Source organism: Dasypus novemcinctus, chromosome 6, assembly GCF_030445035.2.
Source record: "Dasypus novemcinctus isolate mDasNov1 chromosome 6, mDasNov1.1.hap2, whole genome shotgun sequence".
NCBI classification, from domain to species: domain Eukaryota; kingdom Metazoa; phylum Chordata; class Mammalia; order Cingulata; family Dasypodidae; genus Dasypus; species Dasypus novemcinctus.
In genome coordinates this window covers 68,710,923-68,724,771 of record NC_080678.1, presented here as the reverse complement: position 1 = coordinate 68,724,771, position 13,849 = coordinate 68,710,923, and the positions used below count along the sequence as shown (strand labels likewise).

The 13,849-nt window shown below is 37.0% G+C and overlaps 1 protein-coding gene across 3 annotated transcripts in view; it reads left to right on the top strand.

Moving 5' to 3' along the window:
* The window catches only part of ANK3 (ankyrin 3), a 345,711-nt gene extending 334,308 nt beyond the window's left edge, over positions 1–11,403 (top strand). For all 3 annotated transcript variants that reach the window (XM_058298890.2, XM_058298891.2, XM_071215805.1), the window contains 2 exons: positions 156–243; positions 9,990–11,403. In XM_058298890.2, coding sequence (XP_058154873.1) covers positions 156–224 — 69 coding nt within the window. In that variant the 3' untranslated portion in view covers positions 225–243; positions 9,990–11,403. The remainder of the gene's footprint in view (positions 1–155; positions 244–9,989) is intronic.
* The last annotated feature ends 2,446 nt before the right edge of the window (positions 11,404–13,849 follow it).

The following is a 13,849-nucleotide window of genomic DNA, read 5'->3' as shown; positions in this document are numbered from 1 at the left end:
CCAAATAGATTGCGTGTATTTTTGGATATGAAATGTCAAAATGCTTTAAACTGCTTTTCACTTACCCTAATCCAGCCTCAGGGGACCGAAATGAGAATTGCTGCATAGCTAAAACCCTTTCGCCTTGAAATCTGAATGTGTACATTCCTTTTAAGCAGGGAGAAGGTTATAAGGTGAAGACAAAGAAAGAAATCCGGCATGTGGAAAAGAAGAACCACTCATAACAGTGAACCATCAGTCAAGGTGATAAGTGTGCTCATGTCAACAACAGTAGGACTTTAATTCCTGTGAAACTTCTAAGTTGCCACTAAACAAGTGATTCAAATCTTCTCCTTCCTCTCTCTTTCACTGAAGTCCAGTTTTGAAAATCTAACATTAAGTAGTTTGGGCTCTTTTTATGTTTATGTATGCATGCATCCATGCACTACAATGTGATTCTAGTTCACAGCCCATAAACGTTCTCCTCATACATTAGTCAGGAATTTAAATGTAAATGATGTTTGCAGTAGCAAATGTGAAAAATGATTTTTGAATCCCCTCTTCTCTAACAGCAAATGTTCATTAGGACAGCCTTTTACAATCGAACAGGAAGACTATTTAGCAACAAATCATTCTTAAAAGTGCACTCTGAGATTTTTATTGATCCAGCCTTTCACATTTTAGCAGAATAGTATCTGAGAATATGATTCAGTTGAAATATAGCAGTTGCCAAGTTTAAATTAAATGACTGAAATCCCTATATAATACTTTTTATAAACCAAAGCAATTTAAATAAAAGTTACTGGTAATTCTGTTTTGCTGTTGTTGTTTTTGAAGTTAAATGTTTTGTGAGTGTTGTTTATATAGTCTAGACTTTTCATTACAATTCAAGATATTTTCTTTTAGCATTACTTTCTAAATTTTTTCTTGTTCTGTTTCTACATATCCACCATAAGAAAGGCTATTTGGGGTGAGAGAGCAGATAAGAATTTTTGAAAAGTACTGTGTAAGTTTGTAAGATAAAGCAGGTCACTTATTTAGGGTTGCTCATCAATAGTCCTTTTAACTCCATTGGTCAAAGTAACATAGAGCATATAGATTCCATTTTTCATTTCAGTAGAGCTGATCTTCTCCAATTATCAGAATTCCAGAATTTGTAGTGCTGAGGTAAGGAACTAAGAAATCATCTGGTTTCATTGTCCCTAATTTTATACGTGAGGTAACTAAAGCCCAGATAAGTTCTTAATCATTCCCCCACCCCTGCTAAAACCTTATCATTCTTTTATTTATTCACTCAAAGATTTATTTCACTTCCTTTCTCTGAGGCTCTCAGCATAGGTCCTGGGACTTCATTGGTAAACAGCATTAGCATGGCACTTGCCTTCAGTGAGCTTCCTTTTGGAGATTTAATGGTAACTAACCAATCACATCAATTCTTAATGACATTGGGAAAACTACTAAGAACTGCAGTGTTCTGGAAATAATATTTACTATACAGACTCCTTCCACATGTTTTATATATGTTTTACATTTAATTCTCACAACCAGCCCTCTTGGATAGGGCCCAAAGAGATTACATAAATTGTCCATGGTCAATTAAGTTAAAAAAGTGGCAGATGTAGGATGAAAACCCTAGCAGGCTGCCTCCAGAGTCCACACTCTCAACCATGCTAACTGGAGATTTGACCCAGGTCTGAGGTGGAATGCAAGGTTTTCCTTGATAAAGTAGTATTTAAGCTGAGTTAAAGGACAAATAGCAATGAGGTGGGAAAGAAGTGGGGAATTTGATGATGTGTGGGGTATGTAGCCATCTAGGCATAAACAATAACCTTATGCAAAGGCCAGGAAGTGAGAAGACATAGAAAGAGGGGAACCATGAGAACAGGTCAGTGTGGCTGGTAGGAGAGATTTGCCAGCATGTCTGGAGAGGCAGGAAACAACATCTAGGCCTCACAAGCCTCTCTAAGGGTTATGGTGTTTATCCTAAAAGCAACGGAAGACCATTGAAGGTTTTTAGACAGTGGTGGAATATGATGCAGTTTAAGTTCTGCATCACTCCCCACAGCTGTGGGCCACAGAACGATTTGAGGGGGCAAGAATGAATGAACAGAAAGCCTGTTAAGAGACTTAACAGATGTGGTCTTTGACAGTGAATATGGTGAGAGGCGGACTGCAGCAAGAGATATTGGCACAGCTTGCTTATTTATTGGATGAGAAGGGTGAGAGATAAGAAAATTAAGAGTAACTTCAGTGTAGCAATATCTAGAATGAACCCAGTGATTATACGTGTCCTACTGCTGAAAAACCTACATATTTAGCAGACTAATAAAACACTGAGCATGAGTTTGTTCTATTGAATTAGTCTAGTTAATTTTAAGTGATAAATGAAATTATAAGAGAGTTCAGTCAGCGTTAGCAATCTATTCAATCATAGACCCACACTCCATATGGGAAAGAATCAAAAAGGTCACCTATACCAGCTGAGCCATTTTTCTCTAGTGACATATACCTATTATCTGTGAATAAATGGCACCAAAAGATTTAGGAGCACTATGCTTCCAGGGTCTTTTAGAGTACATTAATATAAAAATGACTTGGTCACTAAATATACAAGAGGCTTAAAAATTATAAATAATCCACCCTGTAAAGGAGTTATCAGAATCTTTACTCACGGACTACACCACTCAGAAACTTGGGTTGAAGAATTCATATGAATGTGATTACAACTTGAGCAAAAAGCAGAATTAATGATTTGTCAGATGGAAAGAAATAAGTGATTTTACTTCAAGTCTCAATTTCTACTCCAGAGTAGTGTTTACCTTCCATAAATAAACTCAGAAAGTGAGTCCAAGAAAACTGCCTGGAATTCCATAACATTGAATATGTGCTCAGGAAAAATCAATTTACAAATACACTGAATGTTTTTATAGCCCTGCTGGCTGCCTTTTTTTTTTTTAAATACAGAACAACTGAACAAGTTGAATTTCAGTGAGTCTCAGATGGTGACATCAAAATTTTTATTTTCCATTTTAGAAGAAGCTGAATATTGAGCTTTATGAACTCTGCATCTGCTTTTCTTTAATATCGAGTCATAGCCATTCTATTTTTAATGTAAGGAAAAGCTAATGATGGCTTAAAATAACAACAAGCTTTGTCTTTCTTATAGGGAAAAATTGTAGTGATAAAGATTTATCACTATGGTATATAGTGATTTACAGTTTTTAAGTGCTTTTACTTTTTTTGTCTAAGTTAATTCTTGAAACAAGTCTTGAGGCAGGTTAGGCCAATTTTGTTTGGACCTCTTACAGATGAGAATGCTAAGGCTTGGAGAGGTCAGTTGATGTGTATACTATCACGCAGCTTATTATGGGTAGTGATACAGGTTGAAATCAAAATTATAGATACTTGGCCTAGGCTGTTTATCACACTAAGCTGTCTCTAAAATTATTTATGAATAATAAAAGTCATCTTTTATCAAATGATTACTAGATGCCAGCCCTAGGGTAAGATCTTTACATACATTTCCTCATGTAATCTTCAAAACATTGCTATGAGGTAAGACTATTATGGATGAGTTCTAATTTAATTTCATTCTAAATGGAATTTAAAGCCTTTTGAGGATTTTAAGTAAGAGCCTGACCTGGTGTTTTTTTTAAGAGCACACCATTTGGAGTGTAGAAAATGGATTGGAGGGGAACATGAATAAATTAAGATGAGCAGTTAGGAGGTTATTGTCGTAGTGCAATAGGCTACACTGGTGGATTAGGTGAGAACTTGGGAAGTGCTTTTAGGAAATTCAATAGCATGTGAAGGATTGGCTTGGGAGTGGAGTGAAAAAGAAGGGTTAAGAATGACTTTTGGGTTTCAGGCTTAAGCAACTTGGTATAGAGAAAGAGCAGAAATAGAAGAGGAACAAGTTTTAGGAATATCAGGTATTTAAGCTTGGACTTGCTGAGTATGAGATACTTATGAAACATCCAAGTATTAATGTTCAATAAATCTGGAGCTTTGAGGAGATGCTGGGGCTGGACACATAAACATGTGAGATTCATCACTATAGAGATGGGTATGGAACACAGAGAATAGATGTGATTACCTAGGGAGAAAGTTGTAAGCAGGGAAGGGGTTCAAGATGAGCCTTAAGAAACAACATTATGAGGAGAACTAGAGCCTATAAAGTTGCCTCTGACTCTTCTTTGAGAGCTCCAACTACCATCCTCCTTTATTTCTTCTGTTAGAGTCTGAGCTCTTCTGTAGACCCTATTCCAGTCTAAAATTGCCTGCAATATTCAGCCTCGGCCCTCTTGTGCATTTGTTTGGTTTTAACTTAAAATATTTTAACCCATGTAGTTCAATATCGGTGAATAAGAGACTTTCCTATAACAGAATTCATATCAACTGACCAGCTTCTGTGAATAGGTGACCACACACATTTGTAGTCCATTTTACTTCCTATTGGTAGATAGGATAATTTTGTGATACACACTGCATAAGTAGCAGGGAAAGTATAAACTTTAAGACATTATCCTAAGTGCCTGCTACTCATTCGAGTGAACACCTGACCACTGTAACTTTAAGTCTAGTCCAAGATGCAAATATGATCATAAGTAACACAAATCGAACTATCCTGTTTAAAATGATATAAACAAAATGCTAGGAACTTACACTGGAAAATTAATTATAATAACTCCAACAGAGGAGATCCTGCAAAACTTTTTGGAGGTGAACATTTGAATTGGCTTTTGAAGAATAGGATTTTGAAACAGGGAAGTATAGAAGATCATACGTGTTATGCTCAGGAGTTTGGCCTCTATCCTGGAGACAGTAGGGGTACCACTGGAAGTATTATAGTAGAACAATGTGATCAAATGTGATTTGTTAACCTTATCAGTAGTAGTAGTAGTAGGGGAGGTAGTGGAGGAGAGAGTTTGAACAAAAGACCCTTGCTTAGGAGACATGGTTGAAGGCCAGACTGGGGCAGAGAGAATGGAACGGAGAGGGCAAATTTGAGGAACATTTCAGAAAAAAAGCCATCGGAGAGTTAAACATGACATCAGAGTTGCTAGCTTTGGAAACTAGTTACATGTAATCATTAACAAAAATATAGGACCTAATACTTCAAAAACAAACTTAGGGTTTGAGATAGACTTGGTATAAAACTGGGCCTTTTGAATATTTGTCAGCAGTTTGGAATATATGCCCGGGCTTGAGATTTAAGCGTGGTTGTCTTTAGGATAACAGTGAGAATTGAAGTGGCCTGAGTGGATGAAACTGACAGGAACTTTACTAGCTATGTAACTTTACTAGCTATTAACTTCTGTGCCTTAATTTCCTCACCTTTGTTAGGATAAAAATAGTAACATCTCAGAGTTGTGAGAATTAAACTAATTAATACACACACATAAATTGCTTAAAATCATGGCCAGCAAGCCCATAGTAAGCACTCAGTAAGTGTCAGCTATTATTACTAATAATAAAAGAGGCAAGAAGAGAGCCAAAACCAACTCCTTGAAAACCCCTGATAAAAGAGGCCAGTGGACTAAGCAGCAGCAGCCTGGGATGCTAAAATAAAACAGTGGGAGAAGTTGGTACGGCAGGTGAAATTAAATCCTGTACATGTGATGGAGGTGTACTCTTCAGAGCAATTTCACTTCATATCACTTATTTCTCATAGTAGACTGGGACATAAGTGAGGCAGGTATTCTTTCCTCTTCACTAAGGAATGAATGAACAGAAACTGAGAGAGAGCAAAATCCTGGAGGTTGCAGTTAGACAGGGCTAGATTTCAACCTAGAGCTCCTGATTCTGCTGCCAGGAAGTCAGAGAGTTAAGGCCCGAATTGCTTCACTCCAGTCTCAGGGTCCTGCCCTCCAGAACTTCTTCCCAGAATTCATTTGGAGTAGATATGTCTTTATGTAGTATTTTTCTTGTTGTGTTTTTTTTTTTTCAACACTTAAAGTCCTAATGAACCAAAAACCTTGCCTTGAGTTTACAAGCATGGGTTCTAGAGTCAGGTGGCTTGGCTTCCAGTTCTGGCTTCACTGTGTACTGATTGCATAACCTTGTTTAATAGCTCTGTGCATCTATTTCCTTATCTCTAAAATGGAGGAAATAGTACTTCATTATTACTAGGATTAAATGAGTTAACCCATGTAAAACACTTGAGAACACTGGCATATTAGTTATGAGGTTTTATTTTATTAGTGTTGTTACATGTTTCTTTCACTGCCAAAATATGAATCTATGCTTTCCTAGTATTTTCCTTTTTTTGTACTGGCCCTGTGACCTCCAGCCTTTTTAAATCACAATTCAATAGAAAAGACACAAACTTGAAACAGCCCATTTATTGTTATTAATTGAAGAACAAATCAACCTGAATTGGGAATTATTTTAAAACTTCCTGTAGTTGATTATACTGGCATAAAGTCGTTAGAATTCATGCTTAATGAAAGAAGTGTTCTTAGTTCTATAACTTGTCTAATTAGAAAGAAGAAGAGAAGAAAGAGAAAGGTAAAGAGGGATGAGGAGAGAGAGAGAAAGGAAGAACTAAAGAATACCCTGTGTTCTCATAGGGGCGTGGCATGGGGAAAGCTTATGTTAAGTCATGATCGAGCCAAGTCTTTAAAGATGAGTAATACTCGAGTTAACCTGCAAAGGTGGATCTCATTGGGGAGATCAGAAACTGCACTTTCAAGGAGATGGTATTTGAAGCATCACTGAGGGGTAGAGAGAATTTCGATGGATGAAGAGTAGGGCGGGAGGTATAGGCAAATACAAAGTCATGAGCAAAGAACTTGGAACACAATGTATGTAGTTGATGACTGGCATGTAGTGTGTATCCTCTGTATCCTCCAAGTGTGGTCAACGGGCCAGCAGTATCAGCATCACCTGTCAGTCTGTTAGGAATACAGAATTTTAGGTCTCACCCCTAACCTACTTCATCAAAATCCACATTTTAAGATTCCCCAGGTGATTCATACGCACATTAAATTTTAAGAGGAACTGTTTGAACACATCACTGGCTCTTCAACTTGGTTGGACATTGCACAATCATCTAAGGGGTTTTAGAAAATTTTGATGCTGAGTCTCACCCCCAGAAACTCTTACTAAATTTGTCTGGGATGTAGCCTGGGGATTGGGATTTTAAATTTTTCTCCCAGGTAATTCTAATGTGCACCCAAATTTGAGAACCACTGGCAATTGTAAAAAATTTCTTTTTGGTGGAGAGTGGTGAAAAAATAACAAGATTTTAAAAAGGCTTTAGGAAAATTTTCTGATTGCAATACAGAAGATCAAGGAAAAGGAGAAGAGTCAGGAAACCAGGGCACAAAATAGAGACTTAAAAATAACCTAGGGATTATTTTCAAAGGGCCTAGTGATGCCTGGAGGTGCTCATGCCCAACCCATCTCTGGCAACTGAGGCAACAGGTCTAGAATAACACTTAGACCTTTGTTCCAGGAATAAGTCCCTCTGACACTTGACCTTTATTTCTGACTAAAATATACTGGTATGTCCCTGGATATAAAGGAAAGGTTGGTTTTACACTTGAATATACACCTGTCTTGAAGATGCAGTATGGAAAAGTACAGCATTCATCCATGAAATATTAACTGCCATGAAAATCCATTGAATAGCTGTGCTTTTCTATATTTAAAAATGTTTCTTAAAATAAATATACTATATATATATATATATATATAGTGAAATGGCTTAAAAGGAATCATTGTTGTCTAAATTGGTTTTGTGAGTTGGGTTCTCCTACCTTTGGGTTTGAAAAGCATGCAAATGTTTCTATCTAATATCCATTACCAAAACTCAGAAAGGAAAGATGATTCAAAATTCTATTTCTGAAATGTCTTCTTGATGGCTTCTGCTTCCCACTGTCCAATCAGATGGTGCTTTCATCACAGTATATACAAAATGTCAATATTTTATAACAGACGATAAGTCTGTTATACTCATGTTTTTTGTGCAACACTCTACTTGTTCAAAGTCTTTTGTTCAACAAATGACCTTCCTGTACCCCAAGTGGTGGGGGCCAACATACCCTGATTGCATGACCAAGAATAAAAGACATTTATTTGGGCAATTAAAGGGGAACTCTCCCCCTCCCCCTTTATTTTTAAACCATCACCCAAATCATACTCATCAAAATATGAATGAGCATAATTAGTAGGATTTTTAAAAATTACAGTCACATAGCCACTTTTCTAGACAGTAAGGTTTGCTTACATTGAGGTGCTAAGAAAAGGGCCTTACTTTTTATTACAAAATTAACCTGGGAGGTTGGATTGGTTTATTGATTTTTGGGGAAGAGGTGAAGCAAAACAAAGTTTAACTGGATTGTGGTGATGATTATATTTCTATATAAATTTACTAAAAATTGTTAAACCATATGTTTACATTAGGTGAATTTTATGGTATGTAAATTATGTCAATAAAGCTGTAAAAAATGAAAACAAGTAGTTCAACAAGAGAAAAAATGCTGGGGAGCCTTTAAGGAAACAGAGAGGGAGAACATTGTGGTAACATTATCATAGGACCACCTAAGGAGCCTGGTGCCTGGAAGACTGGGATTAAGTGGCAAAAGTAGTGAGAAAATCCTGATCTCTCAGGCACCTTCTGGGACATGATCTGCCCAGATGTGTTACGTTCCTTCTCTGGTACTTCTGCAGAGTCACAGGACAGCAGGTGTTGAAATCAGCCCAGCAGGAATTGATACTTTCCTGGTTCTTGGTTTTAAGATTTAGTGACCTGGGCATGGAGGTCAGTAGCACTTTTAATACAAAAATGGAAGCCAGAACCATAGTGGGATAGAGGAAGTATACCGACATATTCATAAAAGCCAAGATGTCCTGGGTGATCCATATAAAAACAATGAATCCTCAGGGGTAACAGATCTCAAGGTCCCTGGGAAACAGCCCCGACAGAAACAATTCTAAAGGTTCTCCTAGACCTGCAAAAATAGTCTGTAGCTTACATTTGAGTGAACAGGGTTGTACCTAAAATGTTCTTATCTTACTTGAGTTTTCTATAGGGGCTGTGCTCTTGTTCTCAGGCAAGCATTCAAGCATTTGTCACCTTTTCACACTGAGCCAGGAGGATTACATGTAGGAAGAACTTTGTTTTTTAGAGAAAGAGTTTGTACCAAGAATAGTACTACAAGAAAATACGAAAGACTATGCTGAGGAATGTTGATTTATTTTGACACATTAACACTGGCTGTAAAACTGGTACTTTCTGCAGGTATCATTTCACAGGACAAGACATTCTTGGTGGAGGCTCCATAAAAAAGCTCAAGTAAAATTAATTCATCTCACTCATGACATGGGGGGCAGGGGAAGGGAAAGTATGCTTTGCAATGGTAGGAAATGGGAGTCTTTATTTTTAATTATCATATGGAAAAGCAATTTCTTAGTAATGAAATAATGACACTGTTTCCCCTTTTTGAAAGATTAGCTTTTGGGTGAGGGCCAATAAAATATACAGAAATGACTGAGATGTTCTATCCTGACTCCATGTCCCTGACCTTTTAAGCCCATGAGAACCACCGGTGTCTGACATTTTAATGTTGCCAGAAATCTGAGAGTATCTGCTGTAGCTTATTTTACAAATGACAAGACTGAGGCCTAAAGGCTATATATGGCTTGCCCAAGTAGGTGACATCAGCACCAGAGACTGAAGTAGAAGCTGGTCTTTCCAACTAGATCCCTAAAACCATAAATTCATTAGGGTCATCTGGAGGCCACAGGGACACCTAGAAAAAGTCACTGCCTTCAGATTGCTTTCCAGTACACCTCAGTACCTCGTCCTCAGAGGCATCAGCAGATAGCCTCGGTGAAAAAAATAATGGTAAACCACCCCGTTAGAAAACAGGGTTCCAATCTCTGAGGTTTTTCTGTTGAATGGCAAAGAATGCTTAGGCAAGTTCTCCTACTGAAAGAAAAAAAAAAGAAAGAAAAGGAGAGAAAGCAAGCTAAACTCACTACCTGTTATTGTCTTTCCACAGGATCATGTGTTTTTACTGCCAGTATTGAGAAATTCATGGAAGAAATGTCAGCACGAAGTAAAAATTCATGGAGAAGGGTGTGTGTGTTTGCTGCTTCCACACATTAACCGCATGATTTTTTTTTATGCAAAAAGAAAAAGGAAACCACCCACATTTTCATTTAGCATGAGCCAATTTACAGAGCATGGAAATTCACTTTCATTCCCAGGATTGGCACGTGTGCAATTAGCAATGCAGTGTATATACAAGAAGCCATGCTGTTAATAGTTTATCTCAAGTAATTTGGTGTCATCTACAAAAGGAAGACATTCCTGCCTCCAGAAGGGACAGAAGTTGATGGAATGATCAAATCACAGAGAACACTAAAATTACTAAATCCACAACAGCTCGCCTTATTTTTCTCGGACCCAAACTGTCAGGGTATAAACACTATTTGTTTCTTTTTTAAAACATCGGTAGTTTTGCTGTAAATAATAACACTGTGTAAATTCTAACAGAAGAATAGAATAAATGTGGATAAGGCACTGCCTCTTAGAACACAAACAGAATATTAAAAACACATTTAACATAATAGGGGTTTCAAGTGACTTTGCCCTAGAAGAGGAGGGAGGGGTTTGGGAGGGGTCCTTCACTGATTCTTGTATATTAGCAGTTGTAATGTTTGTATATGCAAAACTGCTAGCTTGATTTTAAAAAAAACAAATCTTTAAAATCTGCTGCAAATTTAAATAATTCCCCAAATGAGGGAATTCTGTAGTTCTGTGAAAATTTTTTTCTTCAGATACTAATATTTTGATGCATGTGTATCACCTTATTTTGATTAAATCTTTTCCAATTTTGCAAACACTTCAGTATACTGCAACACAGAAGATTTTATCTGTAAACACAAAGCCCTTCATCTAATATTTGTTGCTATTGCCAATTTTTCAATGAAATGACCTAAAAAGAAAAAAAAAATCCTATACAGTAGTTGCTTTGGGGGAGGGGGGCGCTATCTGTTAGTGCTTAAAAGGGGGTAATGCTTGCCGCTTTAGAGGTGGATGGTGCTCAGAAGAGGCCCCAGTTGGGGGTGTTTAAAATGGACTGAACAGAAATACTTAGCTGGTAGAATGGCAGCACGCTGTAAAATTATTACTGTACCGTGTACTGGCTATAAAATGTAGACACCTTTCAGTAAGCCAATCATTTGTAACCACTCTAGCAATGTCATATTAGGTTAATAAGGCTGCTGTGTTTTAAAGGGCATTTTTATTTGGGTTTTGGTGAAATTCTTTAATTTGTTGATTATATTCATATAAAATCAGCATTCATTGACACATAGCTCTAATGACATATGTATGAAAAAAACCACACACACTGGATGACCTAGTCGATTATTTAAGCATAAAATAAATTGTGTTAAACTCTTCACCTATCTGTGCTCTACAGTGTCCTTGTGTTCTCTGACATAAGGTAATTGTCTAACCCCTGTCTTCATACAGGTCCAGCCAGTCCAGTCTACCTCCTCCCGCAGTCCTAGTCTAGCCTGTTTCATTATACAGATAGTCCCTAACGTTCAGTGCTGCCCCTTCAAACTCCCAGCTTATATAAATTCTGTGCATATGATGGAGAAGCCAAGAAGTAAAGATAAACTGACAAATAATTGTTGTTGACATTGGGTTCAGGCTGCCCCTCAAAACCAGGGAATTGGGGCTATTACAGTCAGCAGGTCCAGCAGTTATAAACTGGCAGCTCCATGAACCATCTGACCTTCGGTTGCTTTTAGCCCAGAAAGCATTTGTTTTGTTTTGTTTTTAATTTTTTCATTGTGATAACATTATATACCATGAAGTTTACCATTTTAACCATTTTTCAGTGTAGAGTTCAATGGCATTAATTATAGGAGTGTTGTGCAATCGTCACCATGTTTGTTTTATTTAATTGACATTCAATATCAGTGTTTACAAGTTGGTAGATTTCAGAGAATAACCCAATTTCTAAGTTCTCTTGAAAAACAAGATTTGGCAACCATGGGGCAACAACGTGCTGGAGTGTTGTTGCCACTACCCCCTCCAGACAGCCACATGCTTTCCTGGCACCACAGTCCCAGTCCCATATCTTAGATTTGTGTGCCTTGACTGGCTTGGCAGACTGGTTTGTACCCATATACTAACTAAGTTCCACAGGGGCACAGCCCATGGCTGTTTGAATTTTTATTCTAGCCCAGAGCCAGGCTATACTGGTAGTGGTAATAGAAGTCATCATCATTGTTGCTAAAATTGAATACTCATTATGTGCCAGACTTTCTAAGTACATGGCACTTATTAACACACTTAGACCTCATAACCATTCTTTGATACATACTGTGTATGGTATTAGTAGTCCCATATCAATATTAAATGAGTGCTTAGAGTCATTTGGTAGTGTCATATATTGCGTAGCCGTTAAAGATTATTGCTAGATGGATAACTTGTTCCCAATAAGGATTCAACATCAATGCAGAAAACATTAACTTCTTTGCATACAAGAATGGGGCTAGACTATGTTTTCATGGTATCCCAAATTAATGGAATGTACCTCTATCCTCATACCAAAAGTCATCTTACAGTTGAGCAAACAGACCCCCCCATCCACCCAAAGGATTAAAAGAAAAATGCCCCCAAGGCCTCTCCTTATGAAACCAAGATCAGAATCCAAGTTTTGTAACTTTCTGTCTGTTATAATTTTAACAGTCCTTGACAGTAAGGTTATTTATCCTGAACTAGAAACTCAGTTGTATGTGCTTGTCTAGGTACTAAATGAGTGTTCTAGTACATCCATATATCTGAAAACTTGACTTTAAGGGTAATTGGGAAAAGCGAGGGGCTAAGCATCAAATCAAGCAAAACTTCATAAATTTACTTAGAAACAGAAGCATCCAAAATATGATAATCAAGGTTTTATATGCATATGCATATAAGTATATTTTTATTTGTGTACATAGATTGAATAGCATGTAATTATATATTCCTAATATAGCTTTTGCTTTGCCCAGTTTATAAAAATGTATTTAAGTTTTTCTTGATTGACAGTACTGTAAAATACTGAACTGTGATTGATAAATTCTTGATAATTTGTTTTTCAACTTTATATTATTGTGTTAGATTTAAATATATTTTCACTATTTTATTGCCAAATTATGGCAACAATATGCCAAATTATGGCAATAATATGCCATAATTTGGCAATACACAGTACAGAATTATTTCACAACTTCTAAGAAGGATTCTACTCTACTGGGTATTTAAGCAGCCAGGCTTTCCTCTGTAAATAAGGTTTGCCTTTGCATCCTAATGTTCACCAGGTTGATTTTGGTATTAATCTGGGGTTCCATCAAGACTGAGGTTTTTCTTCAGGGCAAATAAGAAAAAAAAATGTTGTTTGCTTTCTTTCATTAATATGAGCATCAGGTCACTTTTGGCTGGATGACAGGTATGTGTGAGAAGCCAAGAAGTGAATCAAAAGAGTAGTATCAACTCACTCATCGAGGCTGTCTGAAGAAGCCAGTGATCTGAAAGCCAACTTTTTGTCTGGGTGAACCTTCATATCTTTGATTTGTTGAAGAAGGTCTGGCATATTAAAAGATGTTTAATAGCCTAGTCATTTGGCACAGCTTCTCTTTCATGAATAGATGATCAAAGAATCCAGAAATAGAGATTTCTAAGACTGAGATTTGAGCCAAATTTTGCAAGAGTTCTTTAAATAATAGAGACTCAAGGTAGTGGGTGTGATTTATTTACATGGTTATCTGGCTAACTGTGAACTAATATAAAAATAAAAATAAACAATCCAAAACAAAAAAATAAAACCCATTGACTCTGACCAGCATCCATAGAAATAGG